The sequence below is a fragment of the Coenobita brevimanus genome, chromosome 59 (genome assembly GCF_032717465.1).
Source record: "Coenobita brevimanus isolate Jiangsu-jjx chromosome 59, ASM3271746v2, whole genome shotgun sequence".
Taxonomy (NCBI): Eukaryota; Metazoa; Arthropoda; class Malacostraca; order Decapoda; family Coenobitidae; genus Coenobita; species Coenobita brevimanus.
Genome location: NC_137012.1, coordinates 24,787,793 through 24,815,603, shown reverse-complemented (window position 1 = coordinate 24,815,603; position 27,811 = coordinate 24,787,793). Strand labels below are relative to the sequence as shown.

The 27,811-nt window shown below is 42.5% G+C and overlaps 1 protein-coding gene across 1 annotated transcript in view; it reads left to right on the top strand.

Annotated features, from left to right (window-relative positions):
* Oseg2 (intraflagellar transport protein Oseg2) overlaps window positions 1-27,811 on the top strand; it is a 133,457-nt gene that overhangs the window by 50,355 nt on the left and 55,291 nt on the right. Inside the window, exons 11-18 of the mRNA XM_080274706.1 lie at window positions 5,834-6,012; window positions 6,892-7,035; window positions 11,223-11,336; window positions 13,664-13,838; window positions 14,069-14,215; window positions 16,431-16,611; window positions 21,394-21,596; window positions 24,617-24,774. Coding sequence (XP_080130832.1) covers window positions 5,834-6,012; window positions 6,892-7,035; window positions 11,223-11,336; window positions 13,664-13,838; window positions 14,069-14,215; window positions 16,431-16,611; window positions 21,394-21,596; window positions 24,617-24,774 — 1,301 coding nt within the window. The remainder of the gene's footprint in view (window positions 1-5,833; window positions 6,013-6,891; window positions 7,036-11,222; window positions 11,337-13,663; window positions 13,839-14,068; window positions 14,216-16,430; window positions 16,612-21,393; window positions 21,597-24,616; window positions 24,775-27,811) is intronic.

The following is a 27,811-nucleotide window of genomic DNA, read 5'->3' as shown; positions in this document are numbered from 1 at the left end:
ACACATGTCTCACTACCTTCATAAAAACTCTTGATGGCACCTAGCAGCTAACCATCTACACTGTACATACACAAAACCTTCCGTAGTCCTTCTCTGTCTAGTTTGTCGTATGTTTTTCCAGATCTGTATATGCCATAAACACCTTATAGTCCTCCGTACGTGCTAAGGGGTCTTTGTATGCAGCATGTGTTAGGAGTGTAATGCTGTATGGCAGTGAGACCTGGGCAGTGAAGGAGGAAGATATTTGCCGGCTCAGATGTACAGAAATGACAATGATCAGGTGGATGTGCAGTGCGTCCCTGCGTCCAAGGCCTGGAGGGGCTGGGTTTACAATGGAAGAGTTGAGAGGTGGGATGGGACTGGAGTGTATTGGTGTTGTGATGAGGAGAGGTAGATTGAGGTGGTTTGGACATGTGGAGAGGATGGAGGATGATAATTGGGTGAGGAAGGTGAGAAGTGTTAATATTGGGGGTGGGGTTATGAGGGGTAGACCGAGAAAGACATGGGACGAGGTCATTAAGTGTGACCTTAGGGTTAAGGGACTGAACAGGGAGGCTGCAATGGATCGTGCAGCGTGGAGAGCCGCCATTAGGTGACCAAGGCCGACACATGCAAGCATGTTGGAGCCTGTAAAAATGAAACGAAACGAAACGAAACATCCTCTACCACTCCTAAAGCCACCCTGTTCATCATTCACCAGGACTTCGGATATCTCTCATACTTTATCTATAATAATTCTTCCTTGGGGGTGCCCATCATCCACACACTCAGTGTACGGATGCCTTATGGTCTTTGCACTGAGTGACAAGCCAGATGATTTCTCGTAGCCGGAACCCATTTACAATGCTGAGTGGTAACCATATAACTGGGGATTTTGGCCGCATCATCCACACACTCAGTGTACGGATGCCTTATGGTCTTTGCACTGAGTGACAAGCCAAATGATTTCTCGTAGCCAGGAACCGATTTACAATGCTGAGTGGTAACCATATAACTGGGGATTTTGGCCGGGTTATGTGTTCCCCAGATTCCCCTATCTAAAATCGCTTAATCATGGTAAATGTTTCGGAGAGCCTTTGAGGGCCCAATACCTGCCGAGAGCCCCAACCAAATGAGCAGGTTCGCATGGTCATGTGGAATGTGAGAGGTATGAACGAGGAGAGCAAGAGGGTGGAAGTGGTGAATGTGTCCAAGAGTGCGAGATATGCCATGATGGCATTGTGTGAAACAAAGATGGAGGAGTGGGAGGGTGTGAAATGTTTGAGGTCAGGCATGAATGGGCAAGGAAGATGCAAGGAAGTAGTTGCTTTGTTGATGAATGAAGTGTGGCAGAGTGGAATGAGAGATTCCAAATATGTCAGCTCAAGATGTATGTATGTCAGGTTCAAGTTTGAGAAGGTGAAAGTGGCTGTGATTGTAGCATGTGCACTGTGCGATGACAGGAGTGAGAAAGAGAAAGACAGGTTTTGGGATGAGCTGGATGAAGCGATGGGAGTATTGCCCAGGAGCTATAAAGTGATTGTAATGGGCAATATGAATGGAAGAGTAGGCACTAGTCCTGAGGATGGGCTGTAATGGAGTGCCAGGAGAAAATGATAATGAGAAGTGACTGAAGGATATGTGTCAGGAAAGGAGGTTGTGCATTTGTAACTTATATTTCAAACACAAAGATGCACATAAGTATACATGGTAAAGAGTGAACGGCGATCGTGTTGAAAGGAGCCTGATTGATTATGTGCTCGTAGAGAGGTCGATGCTGGGAATGGTTGCTGATGCGAGGGCCATGAGAGGACGATGTGGAGGTCTGTCAGATTGTATGATTGTTGTATTCAAGATCAAGTTGAGAGGAGTGAGGTGGACCATGAGAGAGAGGAGAAGTCAGGGAGAATAACTGAAAGTCAAGAAGCTGAGAATCAAAGAAATGGCAGATGAATACAGGACCAAAGTAGGGGAGGAGTTAGAATTAGTGAATTGGAATGAAATGGATCTGGACAGCCTGTGGAATGCATAGAGGGATTGCTTAGTTAGGAATGCTAAAGTGGTGTGTGATGTAGCAAGAATAACAACAAAGAAGAAAGGTACGACATGGTGGGATGAAGAGGTTAAGAGAGCAGTGGCGGAAAAGAAGAAGAAGTGGCTTGCGTGGTTACAGGACAGGGGTTCAGTTGAAATAACTGAATGTATTGAGAGCAAGGAGCACATGAAGACACTAGTGAAGAGGAAAACAAAGGAGGTAAGTGATGATCTATGAAGAAAAATGAATGCAAACTACTCTGAAAATAGGAAGTTATTCAGGAAAGAGATGCAGAAACGGAGAAATGACAGTGGAAAGAAATATGATGGTGTGAAGGATATAAGTGGTAGATTATTAACCCATGGGGATGAAATAAGGACCAGATGGAAAGAATATTTTGAAAGCCTGATGAATGGGAATAGAGAGAGCAGAGCCGCTGTAAACGTGATTGGATTTGGGGATGTGCAGGGAAGGAATGTAGTGATGGGAAACATGACACTCACACAGGTGAAGAACACTGTGAAATGGCTGAAAAATGGGAAAGGAACTGGGTTTGATGAGGTGTATGCAGAGATGATTAAGTGTAGTGGGGAGAGTGGAATGAAGTGCTTGTTGGAGATATGTAAGAAGGCATGGATGAGTGAAACTGTGCCAACAGAGTGGAGAAAGGCTGTGATTGTACCTCTATACAAAAATAAAGGTGAGCAAAGTGAGTGCAGGTATTATCATGGCATAAGTTTATTGAGTGTTGTAGGGAAGGTTTATGGAAAAATTATTGTAAAGGAAGTAAGAGATATATCAGAAGTCCTGGTGAGTGATGAACAGGATGGCTTTAGGAGAGGCAGAGTATGTGTGGGTCAAATATTTACAGTGAGACAGATAGTGGAGAAGGCTTGTGAGAAGGACCATAAGATGATCATGGCATTCAAGGGTCTGGAAAAAACATATGACAAAGTAGACAGAGAAGGATTGTGGAAGATTTTGTATATGTACAGTGTAGATGGTACGCTGCTAGGTGCCGTCAAGACTTTTTATGATGGTAGTGAAGCATGTGTAAGGGAATGGGCATCTAAGTGAATGGTTCACAACTGGTGTGGGTGTGCGACAAGGTTGTGTGATGTCCTCATGGTTGTTCAATATATATATGGATGGGGAGATAAGAGAAGTAAAAACGTGAGTAATGGAGAGGGGGGTGGCGTTGGTAATGAATGGTGATGGATGGAATACTGTATTTCAAATTTGTTATATGCTGATGATGCAGTGCTACTTGCAATACCGGACAAGAGCTTGGTAGAGTAGTGCAGAATTTGCTGATGTCTGTGAGTGTCGTGCCTTGAGAGTAAATGTAGAAAGGGGTAAAGTGATGGTTACTGAGAGAGAAGGTGACTCCCAGTGTGATGTTACAGTGACTGGAGAGAGACTGGAATTGGTGAGAGTTCAAATACCTGGGTAGAGTGATAGAAAAGAGCGGAAAATGTGCAAAAGAAGTGGAAAGTAGAGTGACACAAGGAAAGAAAGTAGCTGGTGGAATGAAGGCCTGGATAAGAAACAGAGGCTTGAGTGTTGCAACTGTACGAGGCTTGCTTGAAGGAGCGTTAGTGCCAACTCTAACATATTGGTGTGAGACTATGGTGTGGCATGAAAATGAAAAGTCAAGAGTGAGAGCAATGGAGAAGGGACTGCTAAGAAATGTATGTGGAGTACAGAGAGAGGATAGGATACGAAATAATGTAATTTGTGAAAGATGTGGAGTGAGGAAGTCTGTGGACATCAGAATCAAAGAGAGTGTACTGAGATAGTATGGTCATGTGGAGGGAATGGATAACAACAGAGTGGTGAAAAAGGTATATCTGAGCAAATTTGAAGGAGGGAGGAGGTGAGGTAGGTCAAGGAGAAGGTGGATGGGTATGGTGGATGAGTGTGTGAGGAAGAGAGGTTTGGAAGAAGGTGAGGCTGGGGGACTGACAAGAGATCAAGCTGGCTGGATGAACATTGTGAGGAGAAGCTCATGTTCAAGGACTGGGCACTCCTTTTTAATGTGGCTGTGTCCGGACTGACTCTATCGGATACGTTTATGGGAAGCTACAATACGTGGTGAATGTTTTTGGCGTATCAGATAGAGGCAGGATTCCAAGGACTTGAATGATGAGTGAATGGAAGCGTGGCCCATTGGATTGGGCAAATTTGGGTTGTCTGGACATTGCTACTCACCCTGCCCTAGGGTGGGCAAGGAGGTCCAGATGATGATGATGATGATGATGATGACCTTCCCTATAACACTAATTAAATTTATGCCACAATATTTCTTGCACTCACTTCACTTACCTTTATTTTTGTACACGGGTCCAATCACTGAGGGGGGAAGAGAAATGTTCGAGGTTTGTAATGGAGTGTGCGAATGTGAGAGTTGACACTGTCCCTGTGAATGATATAATGGGTCATTTTGGAGTGCCAGGGGAGAACAGTAATGGACAGCAGTTGATGGATATGTCATAAGTGAAAGTAATACATTAATAATTCAGATTCCAAACACAAGGAATTTAATAAATATAAGTTGCATTATATAGAAAAACTGGAGAGAATGTAAAACAGAGCCAGAATGATTGTGCTTTTAGAAATGCCTGGGAGGGTCATTGACTTTCGGGCAGCGAGAGGAAGCTTTGAAGGTTTATTATATGATTGTGGAATGCAAGATGAAACTGAGAAGATTTTGGAGAATAAGGAGTGCAAGATTGAAAGTGGAGAAGCTGAGAAACATGGTAGTGCCACATGAATATGTGCAGGAAGTAGTGGAGGAGTTAAAGGCAATGAATTGGGTGCAAATGGATTTGGGAAAATTGTTAAGTACACACTTTATTTTCCCACATTATCAACTTCTACACTCCATTCTTCACACATATATTAATTTGATTATCCATTCATGCATGATACTCCACAGGAATTTCTGTGGTAAGTTATTTAAACAGATCTGTAACTTGAATTATTTCCATCAACCATTGTCATGCATTATCTCAGTTATTTTGAAGCAGTGTACTGTCATGCAGTACCTTCTTCACTTTCAAAGTTATATTACTATTTCTCATCACTGCTCTTAATGCCCCTGTTATTTCTCATTCTCGCTGCACCCTTCCTTGAATATATCCACCTTACTGTCATCTGTGTTGCATTGGCTGGTCATTAACCCATTGACTGCGGTTTATCATATATGATTTCCTGCTTTCAAAAATTCCGCCGTTGGAAGTGGCACAAAATAAATCAGCCAGCAATTCATGGCACCCTATAGAATATTGCCATACATAGATTATGCATTTTTACGAGGTGCGGAGCTCAGCTCAGTTACCTACAAAATGCCGAAGGTCAAGGTACGAAATCTTCTCCATGCTGCTGCTAGCAGTAGCCCAAGAAAATATTGGATGAAATCTCTGGATGAGTGTAGTAATGATAGTGATTTGTTGTGAGATGATGACAAGGATGGTTCAGACGCTGATTTACACCTTATCTGATCGCAAGATTGACGCAGACGACACAGTGTAACCATAACACATCGTTCTCCTGGCGCCACCACACAGGGAATATTTATTACTTCACAGACCTGTATCAGAGGTTATTTTTTTGTTTGCTATATTGTGTTATATACCATTGAACCTGGGATTTTTTTCTCCATATTTTGACAATATTATTTTTTTCTAATATTTTTTTCTGAATACAGTATTTGAAAACTGCCGCACACGGGATGTACATGTAAACAAACACTGACGCAGTGAATGGGTTAATATTTTTATTGATGTTTATTACTTAATATATTCTCAATGCTTCCAGTGGATCTTACATATGGTGTGACTCTGGGCCAAGTAACTCATGATTCGAGGATTGACTGGCTGGAGCTGAATGAGACCAGCTCCCAGATGTTGTTTCGAGACAAGCGCCAGCGGCTCATGCTTGTCAACGTGTCCACTCTTCAGAAGACCACCATACTGAATTATTCCACATTTGTTCAGGTTGGCTTGGTTTTTATTTATTTATGCATGTCTTTTCACCCATCAGAAGACCACCATGGTTGTTCTGGCTGGTGTGGTTGATATTTATTTGTGCATGTCTTTCCACTCTTTAGAAGACCACCATATGGAATTATTTCACGTTTGTTTAGGTTGGAATGGTTCATATTTCTTTACACATATTTAACTCATGATTAGTATACCTGTATAAGAATTAGCACTGGTAATTTTGTGGATTATCAAACAATGTGAGTATGAAAATTTTGCCATTGTCTTGAATATGAAAGGGAAACTTTGTTGTTACAATAATTCAGTAACATATCATAGGTACAGATTGGGACATTACTTGTTAAATGTATAAACATAAAAGTCTAAATTGTGATGATCAAAGAATTTAAATCACAGCTGATAAATGTGTACCAGAATATGAAACATGTGGGACTCCATGTAGTACTGCTTTTCGATGATAAGACTGCATGACAAACCAAATGTTTCCTGAAACTGTTACAGGAAGCCAATTATCATGTTTGGTGGTAAACATATAGCCAGCCAACAAATAGATGCATGGTGGTCATAAGTTAAGATATTTCAAACCAGATGTGGCCCATAAGGGCATACATTTGAGTGACTGAGGTTAATTGCTCACAGAATGCTATTAAATGACAAGTGATGAGACACTCACTTTGAATGTTTGGAATTAGGAGACAAGCCCTGAGTTGCTGTGCTCCTGATGAGACAAGAAAGGATTGGATGACAGATGGGTGGATGGAGGGAGGGAACTTTACAGGATGGAATAAGGCATTTAGAATGTTGATTAACTTGATCTTGTGTTTTGCTACCTCATGAGATGTGTTGTATGAACAAGGCATTGATTGTTTACAGTGGGTACCTGGCAGCGATGTGGTGGTGGCGCAGAGTCGAGAGCAGATGTGTGTGTGGTACAACATTGATACTCCAGAGCGTGTCACTACTTTCCAGATCAAAGGAGAGGTTGTTGATGTTGAGAGAGCTGATGGTAGAACAGAGGTAAGTTCTTCTCCTCCTTTTCCCCCTCCGCTTCCAGCTTCTCCTTTTCCTCTTTCTCCATTTCCTCTTCCCCCTCCTCCTAAATGAAATGGGTTGTGCATTCATTCACTTCATTCAGCTTGCTCATAGCTACTTGATGGTGGCACTCTGGTGGTGGAGCTGCATGGTACCAGCATCAGTGTGAATTGCAGTCAGAGGGGAAAAAATAAATGCATAACCAAGGCCTTCGAAAACATGTGTAAATATAGATGTACAGTATTCCACAGATTAAAAACAGGGCCTCTAGAGCAGTCCTTTGTAGATAACATGTAGATGTACAAGACAGGGATGTGTATAGTTTAAACTTACTGTTTAACATTATGGTCGTTCTTATGGACTTAAAGGTAGCGGGCAGAAGTGTTTATTGTTGACTTGCATATTGCATGCTATCCAGAGTATAGGAATACTGTACATGGATATTTACATACTCACAATTTAGACTGTCATAGGGTGCATTGAAGATGCCTGAGTGTAGTAAACAGTCCTCTTAAGGGACCATTGGGGTTCAGTCCATGTTAGTGGGAATACATGGATATTTACCTACCTGCAGTTTAGACTGTCATGGAGAGGGGGGGAGGAGGGTTGAAGATGTCTGAGTGTAGCAGAGTGACAGTCTTCTTAACCCCCAGGATTCGCATTTTGATTGACTGAGCTTCTCTGAAAACCTGTATATGGAGCCAATTTTTCATCTCTTACAGAATAAAAAGTTTTATGCCCAACGTTTAGAGCATGAATTTACACACCTTATGCCGTAAACCAGAGCATTTTAGACCCACTGGTTCATGAGCTATAGCCTGTCAAAGTTGAAAAAAGTTACCGGTACCCTTCCAGGCGGGGCAACTCGTTTTCTATGCTCTCCCACCCTATCCCACCCTCATTCCTCCTCTCCCATTACCTTCCTCACCCACTCCCATCACCCCCCCCTCTCTTCCTCCCCTCCCCCCCTACCCCACCCTTCAGAATTTTCCAGTTTCATTTATTTTTCAACCAGTAGCATCCAAAATAATTTTGTCGGAGTTCCTCACCCACTCCTAACACCCTTCCCTCCTAACACTTCTCACCTTCCCTCCCCCCGTCCCCTTCCCTCATAGCTGTGTAGCTGTCAAAAAAGAAGTTGAGCCAAAGCATGCAAAACCTTTCTGTGGTGTTACTCACATACTCCATCATCCCCTCCCCTTCAATCCCCTCTCTCAGAGCTGTCAAATCAAGTAGCTGTAAGAATTTCAAGGGGGAAAAAAAGCTAAAGTATGCAAAATAATGTTAATGGTGTAAGAGAAAGACAAACACACAAATATACAATTGATTATTATAAAAATCAAACATTACTAACATTTACATGAAACATTACGGTATATTCACGGAGGTGAATATACCATAAATTCATGAAAAAACACACATTCTGTTTCGTGCATTGGTGTATGCAATTACACAAACAATAATCTGGAACTGAATGAAAACACGCAACATAAATAATTACAGTGATGTATACGTATAATACTGTAGGTGGGGGGGGGGGAAGAGATAAGCAGACAGCATACTACAGGGGGTGGGGTGGGGAGAGGCGAGGCCTAGAGGGGTGGTACGGGGGTATAGAGGTGGGAGACAGACACCACAAGACAAAGAGGAAAGGCAGAGAGGGAGTACAGGGGTGTGGAGGGTGGGTAGAGGGGATATAACCCTCCCCAGGGAGATGGGGGGGGAAAGAGGGGAAACCACAGTGGCATGATGGAGGATGGTGGGGGAGGAGGAGGGAGCGAGCAGGAGGTGGTCAGAGGCGAAGAGGTGAGGGAGGGGGAGAGGGAACAAAGGTATTGGGTAGAGGAAGGTGGCGAATGGGCGGTGAGGGAATTACCTCCCCCACCATGGGTAGGAGCCCGGATCCTCCCCCCTCCCTACTCGGGACTTAGTTCTCATTGGTTTGCATCGATATATGTCACAATCGGGTCGAAGCCTAACGCCTGCAGTTTTTTACAAAGGCTCCTCTATCAATCCTATTCAGCATCAAGCCAAATTCTGGAAGAGGATCAGTCGATCCTATTAGTACTTTAGGGGTTAAGGGACCATTAGGGTTCAGCCCATGTTGGTGGGAATAAGCTAGGAAGAGCCTGCACATTTGCAGCATATAGTGTCTGGCATATAGATCTATCTGTGCGGTAAAGTAGAGTGGATCTGCAAGCGCTTTGGGATATGTTTTCATAGAAGAAACTGCCAAGCCCCCAGAGTGGAACAGATTATGAACAGGCAGGAAGAGGACACTTGTAATGTTAGTGATACATGTTTCAAAGGATATCCTAAAGATGTGGCAAGACCATCTAGTATCATATAGGATTAGTGACCTGATAAGACTGAGTCTGCTATGGTAAGACCCTTGCTTCTGTGTCATCACCTAGTGCAGAATTTCCTACATTTCAGTGGGACCTTCACCCATATTTCAAAGAATCATTGGCACTGTATTACAAATACATTGTGCCGGGGATCTTTTGAATTGTGGATGCAGATCCCCTTGTAATATAGGGTAGGTTAATGGTGTAGGGGTAAGACATTTCCAGAGAAGCTGTTGGTACCTTGGGAGGTGGAGGCTCAATCGGTAGTGAGGTGGTCTGCAATCCTAATGGACCCAGGTTCAAATACCGGTTGGGGCAGGGAACAGTATAAAGATTTGAATTCCATAAAACCAGACTTTACTTATCTACCAGATGATCTACTGACATGTAAAAATACCTCAGCTAATACCAATACACCAGTCCTCTATGAGACAGTCCTAGCATGTATTCAGCATGGATGGTGGGTGTTAACACTGAAGTGGTGACATGCAGAGGTGCTTGGTATGTAGGAAGACTATTGGGCCTTGGGAGCAGACTGTGAAGCCTATGTCCAGAGTTGGACACACAAAAAAGGGAGGGGGGGGAAACAAAGTAAGCCTACAATTATCACTACTTGTAAACATCCAAAATTGCTCAAAACATGAGGCCACTTGGGAAGCAGTGGGAGGAGGTATACCTGTAGGCTGCTCGAGCAACAACAGTTGGAAAGATTCAGACAGCCCACAGGGCTCAGGCAGGCCCTCAAACTGAGTTGTGACAAAGTGGCCTAGAGCGCTCTTTCAAGGGATGATTCATTGACAGCACTAAGGGAAGGTCATCATGCCTCTTGAGGCATTATAGCTGCACCCACTCCTTGGCTTAAGGATGATTTCTGCTGTTTATGTAATGTTCTAAGCAGCATCCTTGGTTGCCTTCAAAATGTGGAAGTAGAGAGTAAAAAGGTCAGCAAAGAGGCAATGAGTTTGGTCATGAGGGCAAGTGAAACAGGAGTCACTGCTTTCCCAGTCAATAGATTTTCATCTGCCTTCAGAGCACTGCTGAGTAAAACCTTATTTTTACATTGCCTGAACCAGGTCGGTAGTTGCAATATGCATAAAAGGAAATTTTGTTGGCCCAGAACATTCTTATATAGAGGGTCTAGTATAATTGATCTTTAGGTATCATAGTAGGAGAATAATACCTGTTAATTTTATTCATGTAATGGTGATATGTGGTAGATGGGGGCGCTCACCATCCACTCACTCGATGTAGTGCTGCTCTCGGGTGTCTGCCCTTTCCTCTCCTCCCTCTATTCCTTCCTTCTTCTTCTGTCTTTCTTTACTTCATTCTTTCAATGTCCTTCTGCCTACAGGTGAGTTTGCACTCCCTCTTTTGTCTTTCTGTCCTTCATTCTTTCCTCTTCCTTCTGCCTGTGGGTGACTCAACACTGAGTGACAAGCCGTATGGTTTCCTGTACACCAGGAAACCATTTAGTATGCTGGGTGGTAACCATATAATCAAATTATGGGGCATGGTGGTTTAGTGGGTAATTATGGCGCTCCAATCAGATTGAGCCGGTGAAGATTTATATTCAAGGGGTGATTGGGGTTATTGTTCACATAATGCCACTCAGGGATGAGTGAGGTTGGTCACTCTTATCTTAAATGTCAGGACCAACTTGCCTAGCCCCGGGCTTCTATGCTTCTTATGTGGCAACGTAGAATTGGATGATGGATTGATGGTAATGGTGATCCACAATACTGTACCCAAAAGGTTACAAGATATCTGTACTAAAATATAGAATCATTGTTGCACACTGCATTGATTTTATAACTTCTTTTTTAGGTAATTGTACAGGATGGAGTGCAGGAATTGTCCTATGCCTTGGATGAGGGTCTGATAGAATTTGGAACTGCCATAGATGATGGGGACTTTCTCCGAGCAATGAACTACTTGGAGGTAAGGTGTCTAATGATCAGGCCATGGAAGATGCATGATGTAGTAATTTACAGACACTACACATATTAGGCAAACCACAGCACTAGGAAATTCAAGTATGGGGAAAAGGTTTTACATATTACAGTACAGACTAGTCCTGGTTAACAAGCAACCGCTTAATGAGAAATTGCAAATACGAGGTCATGAAATTTACACCACCGCCTGTTTACCAAACAGGTAAAATCCCTCCAAATCCCAGCTTACGAGAATCGATATGAGGGTATGTGTGTTTCATGTGTATTAACCTTTTATTTCTGCTTAAAATGTACCTGCACATGCGTCGCTCTTTGTCCGCGACATTTTGGTGAAGCATGAGATGACTGTCGTCCCCAAGTCACCCCACTCTCCCCTGCGGACTTTTTTTAGTTCCAAAAGTTGAAATCCATCCTGAAAGGTTGCCAGTTTCAGATGATAGAAGAGATACAAGAAAATTCACCAGGTGCACGAAACACATTCTCTCAAGTGCTTGTACCTCGATGACCAAGTGATGTGGCATGGTATGGCTAGTGTTAGACCAAAGCGCAAAGTCACTGCTACACAGCACTTCCATCTCAGTCACATCATGACAGCTGGTTTGTGTGCTATTTAAAAAGTTTGGTTTCTTTTTGGACAGACCTCGAATGGGCCAGACTACTGAACCTTATTAAAATGACAAAATGGACAATGCTCAAATCCCCACACCACAAAACTAGATAATGAGGAATCTCGAGGAGCTGGCTCAGCTGACGTCTGGTTCATATGGCGTTGTCTCCTGTGTGTGTGTGTGTGTGTGTGTGTGCATGCATGTGTGTTTGTGGGGGGTGGGTGCCCAACTGAATGAGCGTAAACAGACCATGTCACGTCCCATAATTTTAGCTGTGTTGACTTATGACTGGTTATTTTGTGTATTGTAGGTGGGCTTAGTGTGTATCTGTGTGCCCCGACAGGGGAGCTTTGGAGGGGTGAGTAGGGGAAGGGGGGGATGACCATGGACAGGGGCCAACTTCTTGGATTTTTCCATAGAGGTAGGAGTAGGTAGAGGCGGCATATGGGATTAACCAAGGGTAGGTCAGAGTGAGGCCGACAGACCTGACTCGACCAACATGGCGGCGACCTCTTTGACAGCTGTCTGACTTGGTTCCGCTGACCAGGCGGGAGTGTTTTCTTAGTTGCAAACAGAAAAAAATATGTTTTATCTTTATTTATTTATTTATCTATTTTTGCATACTAACCTACAAACTATAATTCACTCTAAAGATACTCACCAGTGAAATGTAATGGATGGGTCAGATTTCTTATCTCCTCTTTCATTACACTCAAATGCGGCACAGGTGGTGGGCATTTTTGGAGACTTAGGTTATTTGATGGTGAGATACAACTTAGGACAGAAAGTCTCACACCCACAGCTGAACTACAACTAAAACCAGAGGTAGAATGAAGTCTACTTTGTTTCTGGCATTCTCCCTGAGCAATACCAGGTGGACACACAGCTGGAGGTATTAAAGGCTTAATAATCTCATGGCCACACCCACGGAGGTAGGATTAGAACTCTTACCTCTATGGGCACAGCCATAGAGGTAGGAGTGCACAGCAATCTTCTTCAAGTCAGGTAGGTGTTGCCGTGACCTCTTGACTTGACCAATATGGCCGTTTGACAGTTCTCTGGCTTCACCGGGGCCTTCTCACGCCGACTCTACCCTATTCCTACCTCTATGATTTTTCCCCTCTCTCTTTCTCTCTCTCTCTCTCTACTATTTTTTTACTTGGTTCGTTAGGATTTATCTTTCTGTGCAAAACATGTTTAGTGCAAATTGGGCCTGCATAAATTAGGGATCTTCTGTACAGTGTATACTGGGAATATACATGAATGAGGTTATTAGAGGATCAAAACAAGTGAGAAGGTGAGTGAAGCTTGTGGTGAATAGTGTAACTAAGAGTGAATGGGATCTTTGCAGACAGATTCAGAGTTTGTGGATGTGAATGGCAAGGCCTGAAAGTAGATAAAATGATCATTGCCAAGAGAAAGTTGCATTTCACGTTATGCAGCATACAGTATAATGTTGTACTGTCCAGCACTTATGCAACTGAGGCGGCTCAGCAGATTCTCAAGTGCTCTGGACTCATGGTTAGCCCTTGTGGAAATAGCTACATCCATGGCACAAGTCAATTAAGATAGAGCAGATGATCAAGCTGTCCAGTAACAGCAGTCCCCAAATTAATTAATTCTCATCTCAGTGTACTCTGATGATCCATAACTAAGAAAGACTGTGATAAAAATTGACTGTATGTATCTTTACTCACCTGCTCAGACTCTGCCGATGACAGCAGAAGCTGAGACCATGTGGAGGACACTAGCTCGGCTGACATTGGAAGGTCGGCATCTATACATCGCAGAGAGATGCTTTGCTGCTCTTGGGGATGTCTCTAAAGTTAGGTTCCTTCAGGGCATCAACCGCATCAGGCAGAAGGTCCAGGAAAATTCAGGTAAATTTATATGTCATATTGAGAAAGGAAAAAGAGAATTGAGAAACAAGGGATAAGTGAATATATACTACACTGTACATTGTAGGTCACAAACATTAAATGTTATATGCAGGATATTTCACTTCCCTTTGATGGTTGTATCAGTAGCAAGAAGAACAAGTGAAGTATGTTATAGCTTTGTGATGCAAGAGATACAGGAAAATATAAAGTAATGAATGTCGCTTTGGCAGGAGAAGATGGGATGCAGCAGTATGAAGTACAGGCAAAGCTGGCAATATTAGATAAACAGTTCAAGACAGCAGAGGGTATATACCTTGACTACAACAACCTGGATGCCGCCATGGATATGTACCAGCAACTGCACAAGTGGGATGAAGGTATATTTGCAAAGGAGATTCTGTCATTGTTGTAAGTTTGAATCATCATCATCATCATCATCATCATCATCTAATCCTGTGTTACCCCATAAGGAGTGTAGGAGCCCAGGGCTAGGCAAGTTGGTCCTGAGAGTGACCAGCCTTACTTATCCCTGAGTGGCATTGCGCGAGCATTAAACTCCAACAACCCCATGGGTATATATGTGCACAGGCCCAATCCAGTTGAAGTGCCTTAATTACCCACTAAACCACCTGGTGCCATAATTTGGGTACATGGTTACCACCCAGCATAGTAAATGGTTTCTTGGTGTACAGGAAACCATTTGGCTTGTCACTCAGTGTAGTCACCCATAGGCAGAAGGAAGAGGAAAGAATGAAGGAAACAAAGACAGAAGGGAGTGTGGAGTCATCCGTATGCATAAGGAAGAGGAAAGAATGAAGGAAAGAAAGACAGAAGAGGACGGAAGGAAAGTAGGACGGAGGAGAGGAAAGGGCAGGCACCCAAGAGCAGCGCTACGTTGGGTGAGTGGATGGTGAGCACCCCCACCCAATAGGATGTTTCGTACATTAGTCAGAAACCAATAGATATTTATCTGTCAAATCCTTCATTAATTGGGAAATTGGAAGAATACTTTGTGTTTAATGAAGTATTGTGGGTAAAGCAGCACTTCATTTAAAAGAATGTAGTTTGTGTATTCACATCTAGCTAGGTCAGCTATTAACCAAATAGATTTTTTGGTGAAAATTGAAGAGAGTCATGCATATAATTTATCCATCCATCATCCAATCCTACCTTGTCCCATGAGGAGTGCAAGAGCCTGGGGCTAGGCATGTTAGTCCTGACATTTAAGTTGAGAGTGACCAGCCTCACTCATCCTTGAGTGGCATTACATGAGCAATAACCCCAAACACCCCTTGGATATAAACCTTTACTGGCTTAATCCGATTGGAGTGCTGCAATTACCCACTAAACCACCACGTGCCATAATATGGTTATATGGTTACCACCCAGCATAGTAAATTGTTTCCTGGTGTACAGGAAACCATTTGGCTTGTCACTACTCCATTTTTTTAATTGAGGCGAAGATGCACTTGACGGGTTGATGATGATTGGCTGAATGCAACATGTCTAAAAAATATTTACTAACCCAAATTTCCCCCTCAGATATTTGTTGTCAGTTAATAATGCTAGATTATGAAGTAATGTTGCATTCAGGCAATAATCACCAATCTGTTAAGTGCATCTTCGCCTCGATAAAAAAAACTGTGTATAGTGTAGAGCCAACCATAGGCAGAAGGAAGAGGAAAGAATGAAGGACAGAAAGACAAAAGAGGGAGTGCAAAGTCACCCGCGGGCAGAAGGACGAGGAAAGAATAAAGTAAAGAAAGACAGAAGAGGAAGGAAGGAAAGGAGAGAGGAGAGGAAAGGGCAGACACACGAGAGCAGCACTACATCGAGTGAGTGGATGGTGAGCGCCCCCACCTACCTCCACATATAATTTACAATAATTATAATTTTTTTTGCAGTGAACTGTATCCTAACTGTCATAGTGACAGGCTCAAAAAGTTGCGGAAATACATAGTTGAAGATGTTAATTGAACAACCTTTTCAGTTTTACACAGACAATGGCAGAATGGCACCCATCATATTGGGCTTGCAGTTGGTTTGGCCCTATGGTCAGTCTGTCACTTGTTGTTTCATCCCGATTAAACTAATATAGTCTGATTTAACCAGATCTAGCTTAACCTAACATAATGTGATAACATAATCTAACCTAACTTAATCCTACTTAACCTAATCCAACAATTTGGTGTAATCTAATATATTCTAAGCTAACCAGAATGACTTGGAAATGAATGGATTTTGGAGCCAAACTGACCTGCTACCTCCTACAGGATCCCTGGTGTAAATAAACCTAACTTTAATGCCTTTATTATCATATAAGTTATTTTCATTGAGTTTAGGTATATATCATAAATGAATTAAACAAGTATTAAACTAAAGCTTTATCTTAAATTTTTCAAGATTTGTAAATGGATGCTCCCCTAGACTTTATACAGTTTGTTTTCATCCATGTAAATTTTGCACTAAAGTCATGAGATGTAGGTCATCCATTAGAAAATCTGATGATCAGCTAATGTTGAAGATGTTGATAGGGATGATGATAATAATATGTTAGATATACTGTACAGGACAGTATATTTCTTTGCAAAGCGGTGCAACTAGCAGAAGTAAAAGGTCACCCAGAGGTGGAGTCACTGCGTCGTGCCCACTTCCAGTGGCTGCTGGACACCCACCAGGAGGAGCGTGCTGGCCAGCTTAAGGAGGCTGAGGGTGACTACTGGCCAGCCATCAATATGTACCTTAAGGCTGGCATGCCAGCCAAGGCAGCAAGGTAATTGACTCCTTTTATTGGTAGTTTAAAGTTGTCACAAAAGTATCCAGAGGATATAGTGCATGTCTGGTTTGTGTGGTATCAAAATACTGTACAGTATCCCATTCCACTCCGGAAACCATCCTGTTCATCACTTATCATTATACTAACACTTGTCTTACCTTCCATAATATTCTTCCATATATCTAACCCATAATAATCGACAGACTTATTCAGTCAAAATTTCTGTACTCATTGCAGAGTCCTTACTTTTTACAAAAAGGCTCAGCACTGTGTACTTCCACTCCACTCAGCACTGTGTACTTCCACTCCACTAGTTCTTCTCTAAGTTCTCTCAGAGACTTCATAACATATTTTACACAGACACTTCATTGCACTCTCCATTGAATTACCATTGCTGCATACTGTATATCTCATCAACATCTGCCGTCTGTCCATTGCATATCCTTTTCACAACATCATTCACATCTGCCACTGATGCATTCTCGAGGATACAAGATTTGTTTCTTGTACAATACCCAAGTGACTTCTGTTTATCAGTTTTCAACTCTCCCCATCCATAGTTATCAGTTGCTTCAAAAAAAATCTCCTTTGGCTTCCAGTTTCATTTCTGTTGGTTAGCATTCTTCTTATCCAGTATACACACTCCACATAGACTATCTGTACAATATACTTTTTTGTTATCCCTTAGTAGCCCCAAGCCCCATTTCTGCTATATTTATGCTTGACTTTTTCAGTCTTGCCAAACCATAGTCTCGTATCATTATTTTACTGTCTATCTACCTATCTGTCTATCTGTAGTCAGATGCCTTAATCCTGTAAGGGGTGGTCACAAACAAATCGCCTCCATGCCACCGTGTCCCCTGCAGTTTTGCTACTCCCCCCAACTTACATCCCCCTCTGTCATATACTTCTCTACTCCATCCCTTCATCTCATCCTCTGTCTCCCCATCCCTCTCCACCCTCCACCTCACTCACATTCAGTCTCCTAGTTGGCCTTTCATTCTCCTTCCTCTTCACATGACCAAACCACCTCAGTGAGTTTCTCCAAATGCACATCTACATACACACAACAAAGTTCCTTCAGTTCCTCATTTTGTCAGTCTTTATAACTCCACATGCTCCTCTGAAATACAGTATCTCATTTCCACTGCTCTCACTCTTGACTTGCGTCTTTCCAACAAGGTCCAAGCTTCGCTTCCATACGTTAGAGTGGGGATTACAATTCTGCCATGCAGTGATGTTTTTACCTTCATGCTTACTTACCTACAGTGTATCTTATCACTTCTTTCAGTGAATTAGCAACCTTTATTCCCTACTGTACCCTTTCAAGCTCTTCATCCTCCAAACTTCCATCCTTACTCATCTTACTACCCACAAGTACTTAACACGCCCTGTGTTGCGACGTACATGTATATCGGCCCCTATATGCGCGGACAGTCCCAGCAATGTACATGTATGTCGGCGATTTGATATAGTTGCCAAAATTCGAAAACTCCAATTAGGCGCCAAAAAATCTGCTGGGATATTCCCTTGCCTCTCTATGCCTAACCCGCCAGGTATGAGTCATCACCGCACACCTGGGCCTGCGCGGGAGCCCGCCACATCAGTCTGATTTTGACAGTGAGTGAGGACCATGGCACATCACGGCCTAGCCCAGCATGGGATTGACTCTCCTCTTGGGGTGCCCTATGATGGGGAAAACGATTCGCCATTAGATGACAATGTGGCTGACAGGGATTACGTTCAGTCAGACTCAGATTCTAGCAGTGATGAGGAAATACCATCCCCCAGGAAGGCCAAATGTATGGCAGTGAGGATGGTATCCTCCTAGGGAGCCCCACTGCCACCACCCCTTCCCACCACCCCCTGCCGCCCTCGATCCTATCACGATTCCTCTAGTGAGGATAAATATCAGGAGGATCCTAGTGCTATCTATGGTCTTCCAAAATGGGTAGGATCCCCCCATAAAGGGCTGAAGGCCAGGGAGGATGTTCAAACAAAAAAATACAAGGTAAGTAGTGCTTTGTTTTACACAGGTGAGGCGAGGAGGACCGAGCCGCCACTGACCTCACAGAGACTTGAGTCGCCTCAACCCAGCACATAACTATGCTTGGGGACACTTCCTACATCATCTGTATGCCCAACAAGAGTGTCCTTGGCTTGAGTAACATAGTTACCATTGAAGAAAACGCAGAGCTTCTGCCTCCTCTCGCTCTATGGCGACAGTGGGCGGTGAAGTCTATGGGCGTTACTCTGAAGTTTTCAGCTGCCTGCTCAGGGAGAATCAACCTCAAAATCAACCTAAATGGCTTCTGTGAGTACTTTTATGGTTGTTCTCCATGTTTGTTCATCATTTCTAACCTATCTAGCCCTCCGCCCCCCAAAAAGTCGAAAGTTGGTTGGCACCATGGCTTCATGAGGGTCCAAAGTCTGCTGGCACACGGCGGGTAAATGCTTGTTACTGTGGGTTCTAAAGCATCTTTATGAAGTCCTGTTATAGCCTCTATACTTTCACTCCATGTATTAGTGGGAAAGACTAATAATGGTGATGATGGTGATGAATAAATTTAGAGATTACTGAAAGGTGATGTGTAAAAAGGCTGCCATCAGTTGGTAGAAAGGGTATGCATAGTTTGTGTGGTGGTTTAGAGAAGCTGGATATGAAACTTGTTTGCCAGTATCTCACTTTTGTTAATCATGGTGTTTAATGTACTGTTGTGTGGTTTCAGGTCCAGGTTGCTGTGGGAATTGTATGGATATGATCTGGTCCTGATTTTTTATATTAAGGGTGCTGTGAAGAAATTTAGGAAATCCAATGAGTATTTGGAATGTATGGGTTAAAGAGAGTGGTGGGGTGGACAGAATTGTTGGTGATGAATGGTCAGTATCCTTTGCCACACTGTTGCATCTTTGTCTCTTTTTTTTTTTTATCGCTACTTTAATGGACATTACTCTGCTGAACTGTCTGCTTCACTACGGTGGGCATGTAGCATCCATCTAGCAGCAAACTCTCATCTCTTTTCTGTCCAACTGTCTAATGCAAGAGTTAACCAGGGCTCCCAGTCCTTCATGTATGCAAGAGATTAACTCTGGAACTGCCTTCATCTATGTTTATTTCATACTGCCTGTGACCTTCAGTCATTCAAATGCAGTGTGTCCAGACTTGTTGAAATAAACAGGTCTTGAATTTGGCTCTCTGTTATCTTGTTTTTATTTTTTCTTGGACGGAACAATTTGCTGGCTTCCAGCCTTTGGTTCCTTTTTCCATACATGAAAAAAGCTGGTATATGGGTAAAGGGTTGGTACAGTAGTATTAGAATCTTGTGTGGTGTGTTAGATGATGGATATTTATGAGGCATAAGAGTTGGAACATCATGACAGTTACAGGAGAGTGATATGGGAAAATACTGTTTGAGAATTACGATGGAAGCATTGAGAGGTAGGATGGGACTGAAGTGTATTAATGTTGTGATAAGGAGGGGTAGATTGAAATGATTTGGGCGTGTGGAAAGGATGGGGGATGATAATTGGGTGCAGTAGTGAGAAGTGTCAGTGTTAGGGGTAGGGTAGCAAGAGGTAGACTAAAAAAAGAACTGGGATGAGGTCATTGAGTGTGACCTCAGGGATAAGGGACTAAACAGGGAAGCTAACAGAAATCGAGCAGCATGGAGAGCCTCCATTAGGTGACAAACGCCGACACATGCAAGCATGTTGGAGCCATCAAAAATGAAAACAACTGAACTTTCTTCTGAAGATACTCATTGGTAAGATCAGTCAGTAACGTTTTTGGCCCTAACTTGTGTTTCCCTACATCTCCCTGCTAGAGATGTAGTGGTGTCACAGATAGTTTGCATTTAACCAATAATGCACAAAAGAGATGCCTTCTGTACCTTTTTGCACCCTACCTTGCTCACATGTGGGTGGGAAGAAGAAACAGGATGATGATGTTAATGCAAAGGGGATTGTGTGATCCAGTCAAGGTTGGACGATGTTACCTCTGAGGGTGTGAACTTGGAGTGTTTTGATAAGTTTGCTATTGTAATTACATGATAAGAATTAATGTGGTGCAAGTGCTAGCTCACTAAGAAGAGTTGGAAGAAATAGAAACAGTTGTCCTTATTAACAGTGAAGTGACTCTCTCCATATGAAAGGAAAATTAATGCTTCATATTAGAGAAATATAATGTTATGTGGTAATAATAAAATTAGTAGCTGAGGATGAAGATGCCTGTTGTGCATAGATTGAAAGAAGGAAGAGGGTGTTGTCAGTTTGAAATAGTATAAGGAACAGAAGCAGAGGATGCTTGGGTATTGAATGTTAATGAGATGATGCATACTACAGGGGAAGATAGTTTGGACATGTAAAGAGAATGTTTGTGAATAATTGGGTGAAGTGTTGTGCAAATGTGATTGTGAAAGGACAAGCGCCTGCTGGCAGACCAATGAAAATGCGAGATAAAATCCTTAGAAGAGACCTTAGTGTTAAGATGCTCCAGATCATGGAACTTGGACAGTGGCCATCAGGTGCACAGGGTTTTCTCATGCTAGCATGGAACAATGTTTTTTAAGTTGTACTTGTATGTACAGTATATATGAATACTTGTTCTTTCATCCATGCAGCATTTTTTTTTTTTTTTTTGTAATGATGAATTATACAACTTTTGTAACGGTACACATGGGTATACTAATATGATATACTGGGTATGTAATACAGTTTTGATTGTTTGTGTTTAGACCAACTACTCCATCATTTACTGTTTCTTCCCAAACCAACCCTCAGATTGGCAACAAGTGTGGATGAGCTTCGTGAGGATATGGAGCTCATAAATAAGATTGCTGCTTCCCTTCTGAAAGCTGAATTATATGAGCAGGCTGGGGAGCTTTATGAGAAGGTGGACGAACCAGAAAAAGCCTTGGATAGCTACCGAAAGGGTCATGCATACTCTCGTGCAGTTGAGTTGGCCAGGCATGCCTTCCCCAGTTGTAAGTGTTTGACATTTTGGTGACTGTTTGCTGAAATTAACACCAGTAATGTGAAGGATCTCAGTGAATCTAATAAAATTGTCTGCTTTAACTGGATTTGCAGAGACAAAAACCCTATTTTCCCTCAAATGAGAAGAAGTACATGTGTAGGGAGAGGATTGTAAACACTGTTCCTGTACCACCAGGTGTTTTACGTAAAAAAATAACCCCAAGGACAAAGGAACACCTTCCAAGGTTTATAGTCAAATGTTATCACTTGGGTTGCTCTTTGTGGTATTCCTGCCAGTGGTTTCCCCCTGGTTCATGAGAAATGATAAACTTGGAGGAAGATCATCAAACTGGAAAAAACAAACAGTGCACCCTCTCTTCACTCTCTTCAACCCTCCGAGTCTGGAATGATCCTCCCATTACCATTTCTAATGCTTATGTGGTATTGAAAGTAACCTGAAGCCTCTTCCTGCTGGGAGGCTTCAAATTTCTATCTATCTATCTATCTATCTATTGCCAGACGCCTCAATCCCATTTGGGGTGGCCACAAACAAATCGCCTACAAGTCACCCTGTCCTGCGCCATTTCACTGCCCTGCTCCCAACTCACACCCCCCTCTCTCATATACCTCTTCACCCCATCCCTCCATCTCATCCTTGGCCTCCCCCTCCCTCTTCCCCCCTCCACCTCACTCACATACACTCTCTTCGTCAGTCTTTCACCCTCCATCCTCTCCACATGGCCAAACCACCTCAGTGTGTTCCTCATAACGCTTCCTATCACATCCACATCCACACCACAACGCTCCTTTATATCCTCATTCATCAGCCTGTCTCTCCATGTGATTCCACAGGCTCCTCTTAAATAACTCATTTCCACTGCTCTCACTCTTGACTTGTGTCCTTCCAACAACGTCCAACCTTCACTTCCATACGTGAGAGTTGGTATCACAATACTGTCATGTAGTAACTTTTCACTTCCATGCTCACTTCCCTGTTTCTTATCACTGCTTTCAAAGAACCAGCAACCTTTCTTCACTGCTGTACCCTTTCAAGCACTTCACCCTCCAAACCTCCATCCTTACTCATCACACTACCCAAGTACTTAAACGTACTCACATTTTCCAATTCCTCACCATCCAACCTTGCTGTACATTCACTGACTTCACTTCTCTCAGAGACCATCACTTTATTCTTCCCTACATTCACTTTTAGATTCCGTTTCTTACACATTCTCCCAACCTCATCCACCAAGCCTTGCAGCTTCCCTTCGTCTTCACTCAACAACACAGTATCATCTGCAAACAACAGTACAGGGAGTGTCCAAACACTATCCTCTCTCACCAGGGCCACTCCAACATCCACTACCCTACCTTGTACCTCTTTTATTGCCCCATCCATATACAGATTGAACAACCATGGAGACATGACACATCCCTGTTTCAACCCAACTTTCAAAGAGAAAAATTCACTCAGTTCACCATCCACATGCACTGCAGCCTTCGCACCATCGTACATACTCTTCACAGCATTCAACAACTTCCCATCTACTCCATATATTCTTAACACTTTCCACAATCCTTGTTTATCCACCCTGTCATATGCTTTCTCCAAATCCATGAAAGCCGCATACAACTTCTTTCCCTTCTCTAGAAACTTTTCCACTAAAGATCTAAGAATGAATATCTGATCTACACAACCTCTTCCCTTCCTAAAGCCTCCCTGTTCTTCTCCAACTAATTTCTTTGTTCTTTCTCTAACTCTGTCAATAAGTATCCTACCATACACTTTTCCTATTATACTAAGAAGACAAATGCCCCTATGATTACCACACACTCCTTTTTCCCCTTTTTCTTTTTACAAGGGAATAATTATACCTGACTTCCAATCCTCCGGGACTCTACCTTCCTCCCAGGCCAATCTGCACATCTTCCACATCCATTCTACTACTATCTGTCCCCCATGCTTCAGCATTTCACCACACACTCCATCAATTCCTGGGGCTTTCCTCTATTTAACTTTCTTCATTGCTTCCACAACTATCCTACTGATTTCTTCCTGTCTTCTCACCTCCCTCCTTCTCCCAGCCATTCCCCAGCCACTTATACTCGCATTACTTCCATCCTCTATGTTCAACAATTCCCTAAAGTGTTCTCTCCATCTGCTCACTTTTTCTTCCTTCTCCACTAGTAATCTACCATTTTTATCTTTCACTCCCCTGCTAACTTCACTTCCACCCTGTCTTACTCTTTTTACCTCTTTCCAGAATATTTTCTTACAGTCCCTCCACTTTACACTCAAATTCCTTCCAAATTCCTCATCCACTCTCTTCTTACCCTCTCGTACTAATCTTTTCACCTCTCTCTTTCTACATATAACTCTCTTCCGCCTCTCAACTTCTTCCATGCCCCTATTTCTCATCCATTCATTGTATGCTTTCTTCTTTTGTGCCACAGCCTGTCTCACCTCTTCAGTCCACCACGCTGTTCCTTGCACCCCCCTCCGTCTTCTCTTCCTTCCACACACCACATCACATGCTGCACATATTTCTTCTCTAAATATCCTACACACACCTTCCGCGTCTCCCATCTGCTCCAATTCATATTTGCCCAATCGTTCCTCCACTTCTCTCTTATACTCTGCCTTTTTCTCATCCTCTTGTAACCTTTCCACTCTCCTCGCAACTACTCCTTCCTCTTGTCTATCCCTTCTTCTATTCCTCCATCTTACTTGAATCCTAATTCTGGCCACCACCAAGTAGTGGTCAGAAAGTCCACTCCCCCAGCCTCTATAAGCTATAAGTAAATAAGGGATTTTATTACATTTCTCAAAATAATAGAAAGTAAAGTATTCCCCATTCTTTTTTTTTTAGCTTTTTTATGGCTACTTCCAGACAATTTTATTTTGCTCAGGAGAGCCTCGGACCAAATGGGCTTTGTATTGCACCCATGTACAAATGTCGTGAGAGATTACTTGGCATTCCTGTTGATAGTGCACATTTCAAATATTCATTTTTCTCCAAATCTTTGGTAGATGTTGTGCAGCTGGAGGAAGAGTGGGGAGACCAGCTAGTGTCTAACAAGCAACCAGACGCCGCCATAAGTCACTACATCGAGGCTGGACGCACCATCAAGGCTCTTGATGCTACCATAGCTGCTCGCCAGTGGAAGAAAGCTGTACAGATAATTGAGGTTTGCATGTAGTGCTTTTCAAAACATTAGTCAGTAAAGATAGTGTGGTTTTAGGTGGAATGTAGGAACTGCTGTTCCGTCAGGATAATGCTGTGTGGAAGCTTTTAATGTGTCCTTGGATGACAAAAGAGAAATAGTGTCAAACAAATGAGAAATAGATTGTAAAGAGAGTCAGGAAATGGTACAGATTTAGTAGACTGATGGTAGATGTTAGTAGAGAAAGGAGCAGTGTGAAATGGAAATTGCAGTACAGTATATTGTATAGATAGTTCAGAGAGAGAGGGAGCAGGCAGGTCAGAAAGGAGAAAGTGTGTAAAGGAATTGCAGTTTGGTTCACAATCATTATCAGCATCATTCTAAATTGTTGTGAAACTTTGCAAGGCGTGAAGTCTCCTCTACCAGGACATATTTTGAGCATCAGAGTTAACCCCAAGGTGCTGCGTCAAAATGGACCATTGCAGATGGGGAGGATGGAAACCACTGAGTCTCGATAGGAACCGCAAATGCAATCCCGCCACAGTGTGAGTGGTCTGTCATTTTCTCTTGTTACTGAAGTGTAGGGAGAGATGACTGCCACCCGATGCAAGCGTACTTCAGTCTTGTCTGTGACTTATCCAGGTGTAGAGAGATGTTTTCTGAAATCTCCTCATCTGATTCTGTTCCTACCTCACATGGACCCCTTGCCTCATCCTCCCCTGCCAAGCCTTTGCCCAAGGATACTAGGAATGGGCTTGGTGATAGTGCCATAGGACATGCCTTGGATGTCATTGTGTCTAGTTTATCTAGTAGTGGAGAAGCTATCATGTTGAGAGTGAAGCAAAAGTTGGGGCCATGCGCACACGCACAGATACATCCTGTTTCAGTTGCCAAAAGTTATTCATCTTCACGTTCATACTCATCAACACAACCACCTGCAGACCTAGGGATGCTTTCATTCACAAGAAGAGGCGATGAGTAATATAGTCTTTAATTTGTTTCCCTAACTGCTATACTTTCCCAGATATGAAGGTTTGAGAAAAGATTATTTTGGGAAATACAGTATGCCTGTAGTAAGAGGGTGGCCGCACCAAAATATGCCCAGCCTTTAGGGGTTATGTAGGAAGAAGTTGTGGTGGAGTACCGTAAACTGGGGTGAATTCGGACTCGGGGCGAATTCGGATATTATTGCAATAAAAAGTTGTTTAAATTAATTAATAAATAATGAATAAACATATTAGAAATCTGTTTGCTCCCAATTGTTTGTAATTCTTTACTGTACTTTCGTGTATAAAGATACTTAATATATCACGTGACACATACCAAATATATACTAAAAAGCAAACATATGTGAAAAGAATAAAATTTGTAACATTGGCAAACTTTCTTTGGCAGAAATGTTAATGAACAGATGCAGGAAAATCTTCGGTGCCCGGATGTACTGTACTTTCATGCGTAGTGTGAAAGTGCAAAGTAAGTAATTGGCGTTATCTTCTCAATTAATCTCTTAACTGGGCATTTAATGAAATTTTTAAAATTTTAATGCAAATTGGAGTCAGTTCGGACATGGGGTGAATTCGGACAGGGGGAGTATGAACGAAAAAGTAACACTTTTTACAATGTACAATTGCTTATAATTTGCCAGATGTGGATACTGTGTGTAATTGGGTTCATATGTATCATTTACAGGTATACTCTTGAGCTTTTATGGTACTACCGGTTTAAACAAGATCACCCAATGACTCGAATATTTAAGAAAAGAACTGGTGGAGATCAAGGTCCTTATCGTAGTGAAAAAGGCAAGCAAAAAACTGGTAAAGCCAAATAATCATGTTAAATATCACTTGTAACTTATAATCCATCAGTCTTCCAAAAACAAAATTATAAGTCAAGAAATTATTGTTTCATATACAGTACTAAGGTTTGTAGCTAGATTTATCTTATCTACATGTGTTCTAATATGTTTTATTTAAACCAAGGAAAAAAATAAAATTGCTGTTGTGTTCATATCTCATTATAGTCATTAGCTTATTTTGTCAGGGAGTGGCATTATTTTTGTACTGGAAGAACATTTTTTTAAAAGTCCCAGAGCATCCGAAATGGCCCCACATACGTCCGAGACTAAGCTGGGAACCCAGGGTAGTCATATGCATTCATTTTCTATTTATGTACGAATTTATAGAGTGTGTCCAAATTCACCAAAGTTTGAGTACAAATTCGGACACTCATTACTATATTTCTATCTATCTATCTATTGCCAGACGCCTCAATCCCGTTTGGGGTGGCCACAAACAAATCGCCTCCAAGTCGCCCTGTCCCCCGCCATTTCACTGCCCTGCTCCCAACTCACACCCCCCTCTCTCATATACCTCTCCACCCCATCCCTCCATCTCATCCTCGGCCTCCCCCTCCCTCTTCCCCCCTCCACCTCACTCATATACACTCTCTTCGTCAGTCTTTCACCCTCCATCCTCTCCACATGGCCAAACCACCTCAGTGTGTTCCTCATAACGCTTCCTATCACATCCACATCCACACCACAACGCTCCTTTATATCCTCATTCATCAGCCTGTCTCTCCACGTGACTCCACAGGCTCCTCTTAAATAACTCATTTCCACTGCTCTCACTCTTGACTTGTGTCCTTCCAACAATGTCCAAGCTTCACTTCCGTACGTTAGAGTTGGTATCACAATACTGTCATGTAGTAACTTTTTCACTTCCATGCTCACTTCCCTGTTTCTTATCACTGCTTTCAAGGAACCAGCAACCTTTCTTCCCTGCTGTACCCTTTCAAGCACTTCACCCTCCAAACCTCCATCCTTACTCATCACACTACCCAAATACTTAAACGTACTCACATTTTCCAATTCCTCACCATCCAACCTCGCTGTACATTCACTAACTTCACCTCTCTCAAAGACAATCACTTTACTCTTCCCTACATTCACCTACATTACTATATTTGCTATAATTATGTATGAAACATTTTAAATTTTGTAATGCTATGATTCGATACTCTAGTGGACCAGCTCAACATACAGTACTTAAGATCTTGGACT